Source organism: Gobius niger (assembly GCF_951799975.1).
Source record: "Gobius niger genome assembly, chromosome: 22".
NCBI lineage: Eukaryota > Metazoa > Chordata > Actinopteri > Gobiiformes > Gobiidae > Gobius > Gobius niger.
The window spans coordinates 20,017,002-20,036,064 of NC_136873.1; the positions used below are offsets into that span (position 1 = coordinate 20,017,002).

Genomic DNA, 19,063 nt, shown 5'->3' on the forward strand with positions numbered 1-19,063 from the left:
AGAGACAGAGAGAGAGAGAGAGAGAGAGAGAGAGAGAGAGAGACAGAGAACGAGAGAGAGAGAGAGACAGAGAACGAGAGAGAGAGAGAGAGACAGAGAGAGAGAGAGAGAGAGAACGAGAGAGAGAGAGAGAGAGAGAGAGAGAGAACGAGAGAGCGAGAGAGAGAACGAGAGAGAGAGAGAGAGAGAGAGAGAGAGAGAACGAGAGAGCGAGAGAGAGAGAGAGAGAGAGAGAACGAGAGAGCGAGAGAGAGAACGAGAGAGAGAGAGAGAGAACGAGAGAGCGAGAGAGAGAACGAGAGAGAGAGAGAGAGAGAGAGAGAGAACGAGAGAGAGAGAGAGAGAGAGGGAGGGATGGAGGAGAGAACGAGAGAGAGTGAAAGGGAGGAGAGATATAGGGAGGGAGGGAGGGAGGGAGGGGAGAGAGTGAGAGAGAGAATGAGAGAAAGAGAGAGAGAGGGAGGAGAGATAGAGGGAGGGAGGGAGGGAGGGGAGAGAGAGACAGAGAAAGAGAGAGAGAGGCTTCTGTGGAAACTTTCTCTGACTTCACCTCCGCCTCTGACAGAACCACCATTCACCGTCTTCGCTCCGCTCTTTCCAGACGTTTTTTGGGGGATTTGTCACGACCAGCAGCTTCTTCTGAATCCACTGCTACAACTTTCTGGCTTGTACTTCCAACGTTTAATCCAGGATTTGTTTGATTTAAGTGATTTTTTCTGTCAATTTTTGTATATAACTGGATTGTTCATCTTTATTTTAGCATTTTCGGTTTGGGATTTTGAGACCTTTTTTTTGGACCTTTTTTTGAAAATAGGCACATATTTTTAAAGCAAATTGAACCTGCTTTCAGCCCATTTCAGACAGTATTTTAATTGATACATTTAGTAGTAAAATTCTGCCTGGATTGCCAGAATTGTGTCTTTTTTTGCCACAACTTTTACCATATTGCCTTAAACAAATCATTTTTTATACTTTTTTTTTTTGTATTTTGGTAATTTTCCCAAACACAGGGCCGATTCCAGCTGTTTCTGTGATTTTGCTGCTTTGAATTTCGGAGCGCTGTTTTGCCGCCATGACCGAGTCCAAGTCGTCGGGGCAGTGTGTGAAGGTGCTCCTGGCGCTCCTGACGCTGTGGTTCATCGGCTCGCTCATCACCATCGTGGTCTGGGCCACGGCGCCGGACTTCAAGAGCGCCGCCCAGTGCCGCGCCGAGCTCAAGGACCTGCACGTGCAGCACGAGGGCTCCAAGGTGGTGTGCCAGAAGAACCAGGAGGCGCTGGAGCAGATGGTCAGGCAGGAGCGTGAGGAGCAGGAGAGGCTGGGGGGGCTCATCGTGGGGCTGCGGGAGACGCTGAACGTCACCAACGCCACGCTGGAGGAGTGCCGGCAGGAGAACGTGAGTAAAGATGCTTTCCTGTAGAAGCCAGAGGGGTTTAATGACGAGGAGCTGGGTGCACCGCAGGGATGTGTGTTCTCGCCTGTGTTGTTAGAAGAGAAAGAAACAGTAGGAGCAGCTACAGTGTGACGCTATTGAGGCGTGATGGTAGAAACTGCTTGTGAGAGTCCGTAATGCTCTAAAGCAGAGGTGCCAAACCTTTTTTGAGCCAAGATCTACTTTTGAAGTCGCCAGCCTCCCGAGATTTACCAGTTCAGCATCAACGTTACAAACCTGCATACACTGTTTACATCCTGCAGTAACTCACCTTACAAGCAGTTTTCTTATTGTCACACAACCACTAGACATCACAAACCCTTCCTCTCTCAAACACACGCCGACAAACTCCTCAAACACCATCTGCGTGATCGGCAAAAGCCATAACTGTCCTCAATATGAACCAAACAGAAAAATAAACCAGAAACATTCACACTTTTCTATGCACTTTGGCAACGGGACTCTCTTAAAGGAACAGTTCACCGTTCTTCCACACTGTGATATGTTCTTACCTGAGTTTAGACGAGTTTTGGCGTGACTGAGGGCACGCACAAAGACCTGACAGGTACACATCAACTCGTCTAAGCTCAGGTAAGAACATATCTCAGTATGGAAGAACGGTGAACTATTCCTTAAAAAGTCAGCATGAAAAGAAAGCGCATGTTAGCATGTTCTCCCCGCGTCTGCGTAGGTTCCTTCTGGTTTCCTTTACCACTAAAAACATGTACAATAGGCCAGAATGAATGGAGTGAGTGGTTGGTTTCACTCATAATGAGCTTATTCTTAAACTAAACAAAAATCCAACATGCCACTAAAGAAAACCGTGAATGAAAGCTGTCTCTGTCACACACTCGCCCTCACACTTGTATCAGTGAGTTCTCTACGTGAAAAAGAACCATCTCAAAGTCCTTAAAAGCCGCTCGGCCAGTTCAACATCTGTCTGCCGCGAGTCTTTAACTCTGTAACGTTCAGTTTCATTAGAGCTCAGATTCTACTTTCACTTCTGTTTCTGCCACACAAGAGGAAACCGTTTACAGACAGGAGAGTTTATGCGAGCCTGAGGCAGCTCTATCAGTAAACATTTAAAGTCCGCTAAAGGCTGCCAAGCGTGTCATAATAAAAACAGTTGAGGAGATTCTTCAGAAAAATGATTTGCACAAACGCTTCCTGTTAGAACCGCATCCTTCCTCCTCCTCTTCCTTCAGCGACAAACATTTCGGGTGAAAACATAAGCAAACTTCTCAGGCAAGTTTTGACGAAGGAGCAGAGGCTGTTTCCTTAGTGTGGCGTTTATTCCCAGTGAGAGAAGTTCATTTAAAGGCCAGACGCTGCAGCTAAAACACATTTTGATCTTTTTGGCCACAGTTTTGTCCCTGAACATCTTTGATTTTTGTGTCAAAGTAAAAAAAAAAAAAAGTCCAAACTCTTCTTTCACACTTTTCATGCTATTTACCAAACCTTAGCCTGTCTGGCACCAGCGTATAGCTCCTTCACAACACTCTAATCCAAATATGGTCGTTTCCTTTGTAAAAGACTCTACTGGAGCTACTGGATCCATTGCAAAACCTTCGGGCCGTTTTCTCTTGTCCCTCTTTAACAACATGTCCACGCTTGACCTTTGCCCTCCACACGCTCCTCCATGGCTGGATACAGAAGCATCTCTCAGCTGGTGCACGGCCATGGAGCACCAGCTGAGAGATGAATTTGATTTGACTTTATTTAACCAGGAAAGTCCCACTGAGGTTAAGGCTGCATCTGAAACCATCACCTTATAACCTCAGGTCAGGGGTGGCCAAGAGAGACCAAGAGCCGAAATTTTCAACCTTGATCCTGTGAAGAGCCACAAAGGCACCGACCATTAGCGAGATCCCGGGGCGGTACTTTATTGTGATTAAATAGAATGTGACCGTTTTATTTAATCACAGTAAACTATAACTTTATGCCTTTTGCTTTTTTTGTTCAATAATTGTGTTGGATTTAATTGTTTTACTCCTCACCAAGATTGAAATACATGTAGATTAACTGAAATTTTGTACTTTCTGCTCTGACTGAGACAGAATTAGATTTTTTTGTTTTTAATGCTGGGGTGTGTTTGTATGTGGGGCCCTGCCCTCTGAGCCCCCTTCTCTGATCCGCCCCTGGCCTGTGCGCTCAGTACCTGCAGCTTCATCCTGACTGGACTGTGCAGAGAGAACGCACTCTAGGCTGCACTAAGTTCATGAACTTTAACTAGGAGCCTCTGGACGACTGAGAGTCTGTTTTAAGTTGCATCTGTTACAGTTACAGTCACATGTGAAAGAAAAGTCATGACTTTGCGTATTTCCGCGACACGATGTTGCGCTTCGCATCATATGCTTCAAAAGAGCTCCGCTTTTTTCCATTTCCTAATTTTGATCTTTTTCTGTGAATATGAGGCCAAATTACATCAAATAAAGAGTAGCTGATCAGAAATCTGAACAGCACAGAAGCTGATCCTAGAGCCACGATCTGCCTGCCTGTTGTTTAAAGCAGTACTAAGTAACTCTTCCCCCTAGAGGCCATAAGCGCAACTGCAGGTGTCGTAGCAAGTTGCGATTTTTTAACTTATTAATTGTCTTGGAGAGTAAATCCTACGCTGACAGGAAAGGCGAAGGGAGAGAGGGTTACTGTGCATCCAATTATACAATGGAAATATTTTTTTTCACTCAAACTTGGCTGTAAATACTGTTTAAAGTGACGTTAGCCCGCAGTTAGCTTTGCCCGTTAGCATGCTAGCTTCTTCTTCGTGATTCCATTAGTGTGTATTGCTTTCTCCGGACCGGTGGCAGTCAAGTTGCAAATATGGTTTTCTGTCCAGAGACACCAGGGGGCGATGAAAGACCCTCCAATCATCCCATAAACACTTGTATTACCCCCACAGGGACTACGGGAAGGATTTATTAAGGTAAACACGTTACTTAGTACTGCTTTAACTACATCCCGCTTTGAGTGAGGCTGCACGGGCTCCTTTTACACCACCTCGAAAAGGAGGGAGATACAGACTCTCATTCATGTGTAGAGATGGAAACAGGGTCTGTAGGACGATGGTTGGATTTTTGGTCAAAGACTGTTACAGTTTATGGGAAATATTTACCAATTATTTTGCAAAGAACCGCATTGTATTAAACATATCCAATCATGCAAAGAGCCGCACTCTGATTGGCCAAGAGCCGCGTGTTGGCCACCCCTGCTCTAAGTACTAAGCAACTAATCCTTAACCTTTCAACCTGTTAGATCTCTATGCAGTTAGTGAACTAGAGCTTCAGCAGCATTTACACAATTCGACCGTCCAAACAAAAGTGCATGTCGCCCCCTACTGTAGCTATAGTGTCCAACAACAACATAGTGTTTAAATAAAGACATTTAAGGAGAAAACACACCTGATCCTTCACATTTCCCTTTAGTCTTATTTTATCTCAACAGCTGTTTCTTAAAGCTACAGTAGCAGTGGTTGGTGCAGTGGTTTATGGGATGGCACATAGCTCCTAGTCACCGGAGGTAACTATGCTAAAGTGGCTATGATAGTTAGCATTGAGGCTCCACTGACAGACCAATTCGGAAGCATCTTATCATGGCGGACACTGACGCACATCCGGTTTGGCGTTAGAGCTCTCACCAATCTGCTCATTTGGGAAGAGGCCTAAGAATCTGTTTTTCCGGGGAGTCCTGGCCCAACACCGGAGACACACCGTAGACCATCAACACAACACGATTATTATTTTATCTTGGTAAATGAAAAGGTTTAGAACCACACTGATGCAAACTGTATGATACGGTTCTGTGGTTTACACCTGCTTCTCTAACGTACTCACTTGTTCTGCAGTTTTACTTCAAAGTTTGAGCATTGTGGCAGATGTTCCTCTGTTTGCATATTCATCAGGACCAGTGCACTAAGTCTGCGCTGTGGCCTTTGCAAATATCAACTGCACTTGCTTTTTTGCTCCACTTTAGTTCACTCTGCTGTGTTCGTACGTGTAGGAAACGACCCCTCAGTGATTTGTTTTATAGATGATTCTATAATCTCCATACACATTGATTTAACTGTAAATGTGGAAGTATGGAGAATGAGAGGGTTTTCTCTTCTCCTCCTGAGAGTGGTGGTTGTAAAGGCGGGTTTGCGTGATGGAAAAAGTGAGTGTTGGCCTGAGTCACCGGCCTCTCCGCTCACAGCACGGCTCGGATTCTGGCGAGGCTTCGGGCTTTCCAAAACTGCCGCTGTGCTAAAACGAACCACTCTATGGACGAGAATCCTGCACACATGACGTCAGACTGAGGTCCAGAATGAGGACCGTTGGACTGGACTGACCTGAGCTGCTGTGGTCACTCTGCCGGTGCCTTCTGGGTAATGTAGTCTGCAGCGATGGTGGAACTTGTGGCCCTCGTGTGGTATTTGCAGCCGCCGTGTCAGAGCCAGGGGTCGAGCCGCCTTCATTAGAGCTTCAGTGGCAGCGGGAATGTGGAGAGGAGAGTTAGGAATTAAACTAAAGATGAACAAAGTCCTTTGTTTGAAAAAATGAAATGAACTTTTGGATAAACGTAGCATGTGCTTTGTACTGGAAACAGGAGGTTTGCTTCTTTTTGCATCTAGTGCAATATGACTCCACTGTGTGGCGTTGTCATGGCAATATTTAACATCAGATATCGTTGTGGTTGACATTGAGATGATATGAGGGTGTGCTTCCCCTCCGCTCCGAGAACTATTCTTCATCTGCTGCTCAGGAGTCACCACGTCCCCCTGGCTCCGCTAACATGTACTATGTGTGTACTATGTGTGTACTATGTGTGTACTATGTGTGTACTATGTGTGTACTATGAGTGTACTATGTGTGTACTATGAGGATTCAGTAAATGTTTTTGTGTATCGTAATGTACCAGTCTGCACTTCTGTATTTTCATTATCAATATTCTGAATGTGCTAAATTGCCCATATGGGACAATACAGTTGAATTCCTTTATTTTCTGTGGGGTTTACATGTTCTCCCTGTGTCTGCGTAAGTTTCCCCTGCCACTAAAAACATGTACAATAGGCCTGGATGGATGAGAGTGAGCGAGATTACCAGCCACACTTCCATCAGTCTTCCCTAGGGGCAGCTGTGGCTACAATAGCAGCTGCCACCTGCTGTATGGAGTATGGAGTGAATGACAGAACATGAGTGTGTGCTCTCGGTTGTGCAGGAGTTACTGATCTAGAGCCAGGATTCACTATGTTTACATTCCCACTGGGGGGATTTTGGTGGATACGATGAAAACTATATTTGTCATTTGGTATGGTCCATGAGAACAACTTTTTTGATTGGAACCAAACCAAATTTTGTAAATTCACACCAAACTATGTTTTTACCCCCCATATTAATATTATCGCACCTTTTATTTTTACATATCAGAGCAAATGGAAACATTGTTTTGCGAAATGACATGGTGAACCGGACTATTACCTTGTGATGGTCTCCATCCTGCTCAAAGGGAGCTGTCAGGCGGCTCTTTCTTTACTTTCTGATCACTTTAAGGCTAATAATAAATGGACTGTGGAGGCTACAGATCTCTGAAAGAAAGAAAAACAGTTTGTAAAAAGGAAAGGTTTTGTGGATGTGGACTGTGGGTTTGTGGGGAGTGGGGCTGGACTGGGAGAGAAAATCAGCCCAGGACTTTTAGGTCAACACCTGCTTCAAAAAATCAGTCCTTTTCATCACAATAGTCTGGAGGCCATTAGTGATACAAGAATGTCTTACAAAAACAGTATAAGCTACAAAACAGAGGACAACAGCTGCAGGTCGTTTCTGCTGGATTCAAGCGAACGCCTCAGAGCACTCACTTTAATCTTCTCATCTACAACTGGCTGAAACTTTAGTAAAACTTCTAAACAATCTTAAAATGAAAATACAAATCTAAAAATTAAGGAGGTTCCTTAAAACAAATAAACTTCACAAAACCAAATGATCACCCCCAGAAGATCGTTGGCCCATCGGGAAAACTCCCCGTGCCCGATGGCCCATCCAGCCCTGGTGGGGAGTGCTCCCAGCTCCAGGTGTCTTCCACACGCTCACAGAGACCTGGTTCTGACTAAAGCAGAGACAGTCCTGAGGTGATTTACTGCAGCTGGAGCGAGATGGAGATTCCTCAGATTCTCGCCTCAGAACGAGTGGAGAACTGCCTCTGACTGAGCTGCTCCTGGGGTTTCTCCAACGTCCTTTAAAAGTCCACTTTGATGTGTTCTTTACGTATGCCTTGAGTGTTTACTGTTCTTGTTGGCTCCACAGCTCGCCCTGGTGACCAACATCAGCGCCCTGCAGGAGACGGTGGACTCTCTACAGCAGATACAGGCCAACCTCACCACCCAGCTGGCCATCAAAGAAGGTACAGAGCCACCAGTAAACCTAAATCCTGCACGTTTTCAGCTTTAAACCAGATTATATCACTGATCCAAACTGAAGGTTAGTTTCTTTAATAGGTTATTCCTACTGCTGCCAGCAGGAGGAGCCCCAGTGAAAATCTTCTCCAGCTCTAGTGCCTGGATCTCATTGTTTCCAGCCGCACCTGCAGGATATGTCCACTATAGTGTGTGTGGTTTGACCGCAAAGCCGTTCAAGTGGACATGTCCTGCACTCAGAGCTAAAAAAAGACTTAGGTCCATTCTCAAGTCCCTGCTCGGCTCTTCCCCTCCATTTAGTGCGTTCACGAGTGTCCCGAAAACAGGATCAGGACACCCTCTTCTCCTCTCCCTTCTTCTGTTTTCCCCATTCTCCTCTACCCTCTTTTCTTCCCCTCTGCTCCTGTCTCCTCGTCCCCTCTCCACGGGAGGCTGGGACGGGGCCTTTCTGTGCGGAGTTTGCATGTTCTTCCCGTGTGTGCGTCGGTTTCCTCCGGGTTCCCCGATTTCCCCTACCACTAAAAACATGTGCAATAGGCCAAGATGAATGATGTGTGTGTGAATGGTGGTGGTCAGAGGTTGGTGTAGATGCGTGTTCTGTCAGTCAGCTAAATCCATAGCTTTACCCCCGAGTATGGGCTGAAGTATAATTGTCTCTTGTAAAAGACTTTGGGACTATGTCTGTAAAAGGCGCTATACAAATAAAGTTCTTCTTCTCCTCTTCTCTCCTCTCCCCTCTTCTCCTTTCTCTTCTCTCTTTTCCTCTCCCCTCTTCTCTCCTTTTCTCTCCTCTCTCCCCTTTCCCTAACCGCTTCTCCTCTCCTCTCTCTCTTAACTTCTCCCCTCTTCTCCTCTCCCATCCTCTCCCCCCTTTTCTCCTTTCCTCTCTCCCATTTTCTCTTCCTCTGTTCTCTTCTCTTGTCCTCTCTCCCTCTTGTCCTCTCTCCCCTCTTCTCCTCTCTCCCCTCTTCTCCTCTCTTCACCTCCCTTCTCCTCTCTCCCCTCTTCTCCCATCCTCTCCCCCCTTTTCTCCTTTCCTCTCTCCCATATTCTCTTCCTCTCTTCTCTTCTCTTGTCCCCTCTCCCCTCTTCTCCTCTCTTGTCCTCTCTCCTCTCTTCACCTCTCTTCTCCTCTCTTCTCCTCTCTCCCCTCTTCTCCTCTCTCTCCTCTTCTCCTCTCTCCCCTCTTCTCCTCTCTTGTCCTCTCTCCCCTCTCCCCTCTCCTCCTCTCCTCTCTCCCCTCTTCTCCGCTCTCCCCTCTTCTCCTCTCTCCCCTCTTGTCCTCTCTCCCCTCTTCTCCTCTCTCCCCTCTTCTCCGCTCTCCTCTCTTCTCCTCTCTCCCCTCTTCTCCGCTCTCCCCTCTTCTCCTCTCTTGTCCTCTCTCCCCTCTTCTCCTCTCCTTTCCTCTCTCCCCTCTTCTCCGCTCTCCCCTCTTCTCCGCTCTCCCCTCTTCTCCTCTCTCCCCTCTTGTCCTCTCTCCCCTCTTCTCCTCTCTCCCCTCTTCTCCGCTCTCCTCTCTTCTCCTCTCTCCCCTCTTCTCCGCTCTCCCCTCTTCTCCTCTCTTGTCCTCTCTCCCCTCTTCTCCTCTCCTTTCCTCTCTCCCCTCTTCTCCGCTCTCCCCTCTTCTCCGCTCTCCCCTCTTCTCCGCTCTCCTCTCTTCTCCTCTCTCCCCTCTTCTCCGCTCTCCCCTCTTCTCCTCTCTTGTCCTCTCTCCCCTCTTCTCCTCTCCTTTCCTCTCTCCCCTCTTCTCCGCTCTCCCCTCTTCTCCGCTCTCCCCTCTTCTCCTCTCTCCCCTCTTCTCCTCTCTCCCCTCTTGTCCTCTCTCCCCTCTTCTCCTCTCTCCCCTCTTCTCCGCTCTCCTCTCTTCTCCTCTCTCCCCTCTTCTCCGCTCTCCCCTCTTCTCCTCTCTTGTCCTCTCTCCCCTCTTCTCCTCTCCTTTCCTCTCTCCCCTCTTCTCCGCTCTCCCCTCTTCTCCGCTCTCCCCTCTTCTCCTCTCTCCTCTCTTCTCCGCTCTCCTCTCTTCTCCTCTCTCCCCTCTTCTCCGCTCTCCCCTCTTCTCCTCTCTTGTCCTCTCTCCCCTCTTCTCCTCTCTTCTCCGCTCTCCCCTCTTCTCCTCTCTTGTCCTCTCTCCCCTCTCCTCTCTTCTCCTCTCTTCTCCCCTCTCCTCTCTTCTCCCCTCTTCTCCTCTCTTGTCCTCTCTCCCCTCTTCTCCTCTCTTGTCCTCTCTCCCCTCTCCTCTCTTCTCCTCTCTTCTCCCCTCTTCTCCTCTCTTGTCCTCTCTCCCCTCTCCTCTCTTCTCCTCTCTTCTCCCCTCTCCTCTCTTCTCCCCTCTTCTCCTCTCTTGTCCTCTCTCCCCTCTTCTCCTCTCTTGTCCTCTCTCCCCTCTCCTCTCTTCTCCTCTCTTCTCCCCTCTTCTCCTCTCTTGTCCTCTCTCCCCTCTTCTCCTCTCTCCCCTCTTCTCCTCTCTTGTCCTCTCTCCCCTCTCCTCTCTTCTCCTCTCTTCTCCCCTCTCCTCTCTTCTCCCCTCTTCTCCTCTCTTGTCCTCTCTCCCCTCTTCTCCTCTCTCCTCTCTTCTCCTCTCTTCTCCGCTCTCCTCTCTTCTCCTCTCTTCTCCTCTCTCCCCTCTTCTCCCATCCTCTCCCCCTTTTCTCCTTTCCTCTCTCCCATTTTCTCTTCCTCTCTTCTCTTCTCTTGTCCTCTCTCCCCTCTTCTCCTCTCTCCCCTCTTCTCCTCTCTTGTCCTCTCTCCCCTCTCCTCCTCTCTCCCCTCTCCTCCTCTCTCCCCTCTTCTCCTCTCTCCCCTCTTCTCCTCTCTTGTCCTCTCTCCCCTCTCCTCCTCTCTCCCCTCTCCTCCTCTCTCCCCTCTTCTCCTCTCTTGTCCTCTCTCCCCTCTCCTCTCTACTCTTCTTTCCTCTCTTCTCTCTCCTCTGTTCTCTCTCCTCTCTCCCCTCTTCTCCTATCTCCTCTGTTCTCCTCTGTTCTCTTCTCTCTCCTCTGTTCTCCTCTGTTCTCCTCTGTTCTCTTCTCTCTCCTCTGTTCTCTCTCCTCTCTCCCCTCTTCTCCTCTCTCCCCTCTCCTCCTCTCTCCCCTCTTCTCCTCTCTCCCCTCTCCTCCTCTCTCCCCTCTCCTCTCTACTCCTCTCTCCTCTCTTCTCCTCTCTCCCCTCTTCTCCTCTCTCCCCTCTTCTCCTCTCTCCCCTCTTCTCCTCTGTTCTCTTCTCTCTCCTCTCTCCTCCTCTCTCCCCTCCTCTCCTATCTCCTCTGTTCTCCTCTGTTCTCTTCTCTTTCCTCTCTTGTCCTCTCTCCCCTCTCCTCTCTACTCTTCTTTCCTCTCTTCTCTCTCCTCTGTTCTCTCTCCCCTCTTCTCCTATCTCCTCTGTTCTCCTCTGTTCTCCTCTCTTCTCCTCTCTCCCCTCTTCTCCTATCTCCTCTGTTCTCCTCTGTTCTCTTCTCTCTCCTCTCTTCTCCCCTCTCCCCTCTTCTCCTATCTCCTCTGTTCTCTTCTCTCTCCTCTCTTCTCCTCTCTCCCCTCCTCTCCTCTTCTCGCTCTTCGCGCCATGAAAGGACACATTCTTCCGAGTTTATTCTGAGCCCAACTTTCCCTCCACCGCATGTTTCCTCGGCAACCGCTGACTCACACAAACAAACACGCACGATTGGTCCAAAATTAAAAAAACTTACCTCTTCAGATACGACCGAGAACTTTATGTCTGTAATTATGAACAGCTAAAACCACCCAATGAAATGCGCTCAAACCCCACATCTTAGCATTTTACCCAGTGAACAGAGCTGAATGTAGATGCCAAAAGATGCAGCCCAGTTTGGAGAGTAAAGCACAATTATTGAAGTAATAGTAACGTTTCTTAAAAATGAGTTGACTGGAGTAGAAGTTAGCAGCCAAGAGGTCTGCTGTCGTAACTATGGTAACGGTCAATATCTCTGTAACGGCTGGATCGATCCGCATGAAACAAAAACTGTCACAAATGTTCACTGTCTTCTCACCGGGGTTGCAAAATTATTTATTAATTAATTATTATTTTAGTTTTAGTAACAAAGTATATTGTGAGTTTTGTTGCATGACTGTCCCGTAAAGCGTATTCAGAATGCTGTGAGGATGATGCATCGGTCAGAGGCAGGATCACCGCACTGGCCTGAAGTCCTTTTCGTTCCTGTGGCAGATTCCTGCAAAAATCCAGAGTGTTTGTTTTTACGTCAGCGCCCAAAATAACCATGACGCCTGAACGCGGCGATGGAAAAGACCTCTGCAGAGGAGGAGGAGAGGAAAAACAGCGTGGTCCCTGAATGTGGCACCGCGGTGTGTTCACGGACACGCCCCGCTGTAGGAGAAGGGAAACCCCAAGCTCCGGCCCACAGTGGAACAAGCGGGTCAGAGGCGTAGGGAAACTGGGACTAAATGAAGGCTAAAACGGGCCTAAACGGTCTAATCTGGACCCAAACTGCTTTTAGTCTGACTTTAATCTGTTCTTAAAATGGGCCTAAACTGGATTTACCTGGTCTTGAACTGGGCCATATTGGGCCTAAACTGGGCCTAAACTAGTTCTGAAAAGGATTAAATAAGGCGGTGGTGAAAAGAGTGCATTGTAATCTCCTTTTCACTTGTTTTCTGGCCTTAATCTTTAGGTCCTTCCTGGCACCATTTGGGTTTATAATTTTTGTTCCATTTGCTCATATTTGATAAAGTTTGTAAAAGAACTTTACATTTCTAATGTCAGAACTACAGAAAACTATATTTTGCATTGTATAGAAAAAAGGTCCTGCATTGACTTTTTTTTTAATCTGCAGACAGTACACATGTGCTTAGTGGTGTTGTGTGAGACATAAATCCCATGTAACTGAAGTCTTCACTGTGGTTTGTTGGCCTAAGGGCTAGTGAAGAGTCTTTCCTTTGCACCTGATGTGTTGTGGGTCAGTTTGCTCTGCAGTTTGCTGATGTTTTCTGTGGAGCGGTGGCTGAGGCGGGACAGGAGTTTGCTCTGCAGTTTGCTGATGTTTTCTGTGGAGCGGTGGCTGAGGCGGGACAGGAGTTTGTTCTGCAGTTTGCTGATGTTTTCTGTGGAGCGGCGGCTGAGGCGGGACAGGAGTTTGCTCTGCAGTTTGCTGATGTTTTCTGTGGAGCGGCGGCTGAGGCGGGACAGGAGTTTGCTCTGCAGTTTGCTGATGTTTTCTGTGGAGCGGCGGCTGAGGCGGGACAGGAGTTTGCTCTGCAGTTTGCTGATGTTTTCTGTGGAGCGGCGGCTGAGGCGGGACAGGAGTTTGCTCTGCAGTTTGCTGATGTTTTCTGTGGAGCGGCGGCTGAGGCGGGACAGGAGTTTGCTCTGCAGTTTGCTGATGTTTTCTGTGGAGCGGCGGCTGAGGCGGGACAGGAGTTTGCTCTGCAGTTTGCTGATGTTTTTTGTGGAGCGGTGGCTGAGGCGGGACAGGTCTGAGGAACATGAGGCATTTGTCACAGTCGCTCGTCTCTGAAGCATTTCCACTGCTCTGTGTTTGCACATTAAACATGGATTTATTTCATGTTACAGATTCCTTCGCGGCTCGTCAGACCTTGTGACTTTAAGTGATTTCATTGCCTCCGTTTGTTGTCTCATTTCCTTCCTTAAAAATACTTCCTTAGATTCTCTTAAAGTGGAAAACATGAGCGAGCTGCTCCCGGTGTTTCCCTCTCCGTCTCAAACCTTTACTTACATTAAAGCCGCACTGCGGAACATTCCAGGCCATCAAACCAACATGTCAGCGACACTAAAGTGCTGTATATGAGCAGCACAGGAGCACAGAGGTTAGCTCTCTCGCTTCACAGGTAGAAGGTCCTTGGTTCGATTCCCACCTGGACGGGGCCTTTCTGTGGGTAGTTTGCATGTTCTCCCTGTGTCTGCGTAGGTTTCCCCTACCGCTAAAAACATGTACAATAGGCCAGAATGAATGCGCGTGTGTTTGAGAGTGCACATGGGGGACGACAGGTGGAAATTAGCCCAAGATTACAATCTGGTGTGGCTTATTTACATGCATGAGACCCATGTATGTTCATTAACATGCACTGTCCCGACCAAATAAACCAATAAATACAAATAATGATCAGCGTGAGGGCGTGGCTTCAGTCGTAGCTCACATGACCTCATACCATCAGTGTTCACATCATTTTATTTAGCTTTAGTCCCGGTCTTTTCATGAAAATGTCATTTTATCTTAGTCTAGTTTTAGTCGACTAACAGTGCATCTAAATGTATGGATTTAGTCCACCTTGCATTTATAATATTTATTATAATCATATATTATCAAGCTCCTCATGAACAAAGCTCAGAGCATTTCAATGATCTGAGGCTCCTTCACACTGTCAGTGGAAGTGATTTCAGCCACTTCTTGTCATTTTTGTGTAGTCATATTTTAGTCAACCAAAATATCTGGACAGTATAGTCACAGTTTTAGTCTCTTAAAGGGGGGGTATTCTGCAAAATCGACTTTTTCAAGCTTTCCATCATGTTATTCTGTCACTCCCTCATTAAAAACATGCCTGAAGTGTTTCCTTGGCCCATTCACGTATTTCTGAGTAATCTGTAAAAACTCTGACGGCGGCCATTTTAGGGATAGGTTTGCCTGAGTCCTCCTAGGAACGCCCCCACCTCCTGGAGACGCCTCCGAGCTTTCATCACCAGCCGAGTAACCAACCACTGCTCCTCAGCAGAACCCCCTCCCCACTGATGCCACAGACAGTGTGTGGAGGGGGCGTGTCTAAAGGCTCAGAGGTTCTTAAAGAGACAGAGGCCCATTTCAAGACATTCACTACAGCCATTTTGAGAGAGACATTTTATACAAGGCAGTTATTCTAATTTACTGCAGAGCCGGTGTACGACTAAAGATGAGCTGCGATGTGTTCTCCTCGTGTCTGCGTAGGTTTCCTCCGGGTTTCCCCTACCACTAAAAACATGTACAATAGGTGAATCTTAAAGCCAGATGATTCTGACCATCAGCCTGCGGCATGGAAGGAGGAGCCAAATGCAGAGGACACATTTCCCTAACCTTACCAGGAAAACTTCACTGGTCCCAGGTTCGATTCCTGTCACTGTGGCTTTTGTATATTCTCCTGTGTCTGGGCGGTTTCACTCTGGTGCATCAAACCAAGTCCTGCACAACATGAGGCAGTGGTGTGCAGGACCAGTTACATTTACTCAAGTACTCTAGTAATGTTGTGTACCTCTGCTTCTTTGAGCAGTTCAATCCTACTGCACTGGTACTTGTGTCTGAAGCTTATCCAGACTTTGGAGATGGATTCTGACTAAAGATTCTGATCTATTTTTACTCTGGAGCCTGTTTGTCTCTCTCTGAAGCACATGTTCCGAGTTTGGAGAGTGAGTCAACAACACAAGACTGAGATTTCCAAGCAACAAAAGTGAAAAAATGGTTTGTGTTCAGAGGCGATATGAGGGGATAGATTACTTCAGTTCTTCTGTTCTGTTTCTCGGCTGTTTTCATGAGACTTGATCATCATAAGTATTCCTGCTGACTAAAATTGGACTCAAACTAAATCTAAAGCAGATCGTGGGACTAAAGCTGTGACTAAAATGACTAAAACATCAAAGCGTCCAGTCTTTGAAAGAGCCTCAGCTCATTCAAATTCACTGCCAAGGAATGTGGGAGACGAAACATGACACAGTGGACCTCAGTTAAATATATTTATAGTAAGTATTCAATTCAATCCAACTTTATTGCAGACTTGTGGTCCATTTAATAAAATCATTTAAAAGGACAAACAGTCAAACCAGTGTCTTCACAAATCGGACTTTCTAAGGTGTTCCTGCTGTGTGTGTTCCCTACACTGTACTCACTGTTACACAGACCATCCAGGTTCCTCTGACCCTGACCCGGTGCAGTGGAAGATGCTGAGCCTGGACTAATAACTTAAAATGTTTACTTTAAAGGATCTGTATCCTGCTATTTTAGCCTTCCCAAAGTAAACTATAGGCATTTATATGATATATTGTACCTCTACCACTATGGGGTACTATTTGTGAGAAATATTTCTGGGGGTATTTTGCAAACCTGGAAGACACGACGCTTCGATTCAGTTAACTCCGCCCTCTCTCTCCGAGCGGATCTGCCCATGCAACATTAGAAGGAAGAAATATGAATATCACAGCAATAAGTGAAGTTACTTCACGATGCAGTTATAAGGAGTTGACGCTAACACACACGTTAACATACAAGCTAACACACACGCTAACACACACGCTAACACACAAGCTAACACACACGCTAACACACACGCCAACACACAAGCTAACACACACGCTAACACACAAGCTAACACACAAGCTAACACACACGCTAACACACACGCCAACACACAAGCTAACACACAAGCTAACACACACGCTAACACACAAGCTAACACACACGCTAACACACAAGCTAACACACATGCTAACACACAAGCTAACACACACACACTAACACACGCGCTAACACACACACACTAACACACAAGCTAACACACAAGCTAACACACACACACTAACACACGCGCTAACACACGCTAACACACAAGCTAACACACAAGCTAACACACACTAACACACGCGCCAACACACAAGCTAACACACACGCTAACACACACACTAACACACATGCTAACATACACGCTAACACACAAGCTAACACACACACTAACACACATGCTAACACACACACTAACACACATGCTAACATACACGCTAACACACACACTAACACACGCACTAACACACGAGCCAACACACGCACTAACACACGCGCCAACACACATGCTAACACACACGCTAACACACGTTTGAATTGACTCACCGCTCCGTCAGGTGTTTACATTTTGGGACTCGTGTTGGTTATAAAAGTTAATCCAGTTTGAGAAGATTCACAAACATCCATCAGAGACAGTCACAGAAAACACTGTTTTGGTGAAAGTCGCTGAATCCCGGAATGAAATTCCAACATTCCAACTCCTGGCGAGTGTCCTCTTCTTTAGGAAGGTTGAATAAAGTCCCGTCCTCTCGTAGCCAAACACGCTTTTCTCCGTGACATTATCGTTAGGTAAGAAAAAAGAACAGGCGTGTCCAGAGTAGGTTAGAAAGAGTTCCTTCATCACAGATCAGTTCAGTGGTTTTCCAGCAGAGGGCGAAGCAGCTGCTCAGAGAGCAGGATTCAGGAGGATTACTGACAACTGTGTGAATGAAGCCACAAACCACTCTGGGGGTGTTTTTGAGAGAAAATAGCATAACAAGGCTAAAAGCTCAAAAAAGTCGATTTTGCATGATATAGGTCCTTTAAATCTATTTTTCTCCTGTCCCCTTATACACTGTCATATTAAACAGCTGCACAGAGAAGGGGATTCACCTCGTCACCAAGATAGTCTGTACCCGACTGGAGCGACTCTCTGTTTTTAGTCCTGTTTAAACCTTTAGCTCTGGTTTAGTCTAACAATTATACGGCTCTTCACAAAGTAAGTAGAAGCGCCGTTGATTTGAATGGGATTTTCCAACGTTCTACCGGTCGTTATTTTCTGATAAAGGACCTCTGAGAAAAATAATGGCGCTGCCAATGGCAACGGAGTTGGTGCTTTCATATCACTCCGCGCGTACGTAGCAGCGACACTATCTGTCCCGTCACTGAGAGAGAAGTCGAGGAATCGCTCGTGAAGTTAACGTGAGTCCGACTTTCAACTTACCCAGAGATTCACCACCATTCCTCCTCTCCAACTGCACCTTCATCTAAGTAGCTAGGCTAGCTACTAGCCCTGCTGCTTCTAGCCTAGTCAAGCGTTGCCAAGCAAGGCGCAAACTTTTGGGAACTGTTTGCAGCAGAAGTCATTAAATAAACCTTTCGGCTTTCATAAAAGTGTATAGTTTATGTTGTGTGTGTTCAGTTGGCAAATGGCCGTATAATAAGTGGGATAATGTAGGCTATAGAACGCTGGTCATTATCGGGAAAATAAGCACCTTCAGGGCGAACCGGACCCCGGTGTCAATCTCTGCCGTTGAGAACATTTGTGCTGTATTACTCACTCTTACGTCTATCAAACCTTAATGAAAACTCTGACATTCTTTGAGCGTGACTTTTACTGCAGCAGGGCGTGCACAGGAAGTGCCGGTCGCCCCGCAGAGGTGACTTCCTGTTCGTTTTTTGAGGGAAACGACGGGTTCCTGTGTGAGGACGATATGAGCAGCAGCCATTGTGCTGAAAAATCAGATAAACTCCGAAACTTTTAATACAAGCCGAGGAAAAGGTTTAGAGCAATGTTTTGGAGTCAAAAAATGTCACAACGGAAAAATAACTTCAGAATAAAAGCCTGGAGCCACAGCAATCAGGAAGTGGAAATTGTTTAATAATGTGGTGTATGTGTTTGTGTTTGTGTAGACGAGGTGGACGCGCTGCAGCAGAACCTGACCCAGGCCGAGCACCGCACAGAGGCCTGCTTCAGCCTGAAGGAGGCCGCCCAGGCCCAGACCAAGGCCGCGGAGAGCCAGCTCAAAGCCTGCCAGAGCAACCAGGAGTACCTGCAGAGACAGCTGTGAGTCTACTACTACTACTACTACTACTGCTACTACTACTGCTACTACTGCTACTACTACTGCATACACACAAAGCCTGCCAGAGCAACCAGGAGTACCTGCAGAGACAGCTGTGAGTGTGCTACTACTACTACTACTACTGCTACTACTACTGCTACTACTGCTACTACTACTGCATACACACAAAGCCTGCCAGAGCAACCAGGAGTACCTGCAGAGACAGCTGTGAGTGTACTACTACTGCTACTACTACTACATACACACACATCCTGCCAGAGCAACCAGGAGTACCTGCAGAGACAGCTGTGAGTCTACTACTACTACTACTACTACTGCTACTACTACTGCTACTACTGCTACTACTACTGCATACACACAAAGCCTGCCAGAGCAACCAGGAGTACCTGCAGAGACAGCTGTGAGTGTACTACTACTGCTACTACTGCATACACACACATCCTGCCAGAGCAACCAGGAGTACCTGCAGAGACAGCTGTGAGTGTGCTACTACTGCTACTACTACTACTGCTACTACTGCATACACACACAGCCTGCCAGAGCAACCAGGAGTACCTGCAGAGACAGCTGTGAGTCTACTACTACTGCTACTGCTACTACTGCATACACACACATCCTGCCAGAGCAACCAGGAGTACCTGCAGAGACAGCTGTGAGTCTACTACTACTGCTACTAC

General features: G+C 47.1%; 1 protein-coding gene across 1 annotated transcript in view; it reads left to right on the forward strand.

Moving 5' to 3' along the window:
• Positions 1–1,068: 1,068 nt before the first annotated feature.
• Positions 1,069–19,063, forward strand: part of LOC306981374 (uncharacterized protein) — a 20,996-nt gene continuing 3,001 nt past the window's right edge. The window contains exons 1-3 of the mRNA XM_079580978.1: positions 1,069–1,396; positions 7,708–7,804; positions 18,214–18,367. Coding sequence (XP_079437104.1) covers positions 1,073–1,396; positions 7,708–7,804; positions 18,214–18,367 — 575 coding nt within the window. The 5' untranslated portion in view covers positions 1,069–1,072. The remainder of the gene's footprint in view (positions 1,397–7,707; positions 7,805–18,213; positions 18,368–19,063) is intronic.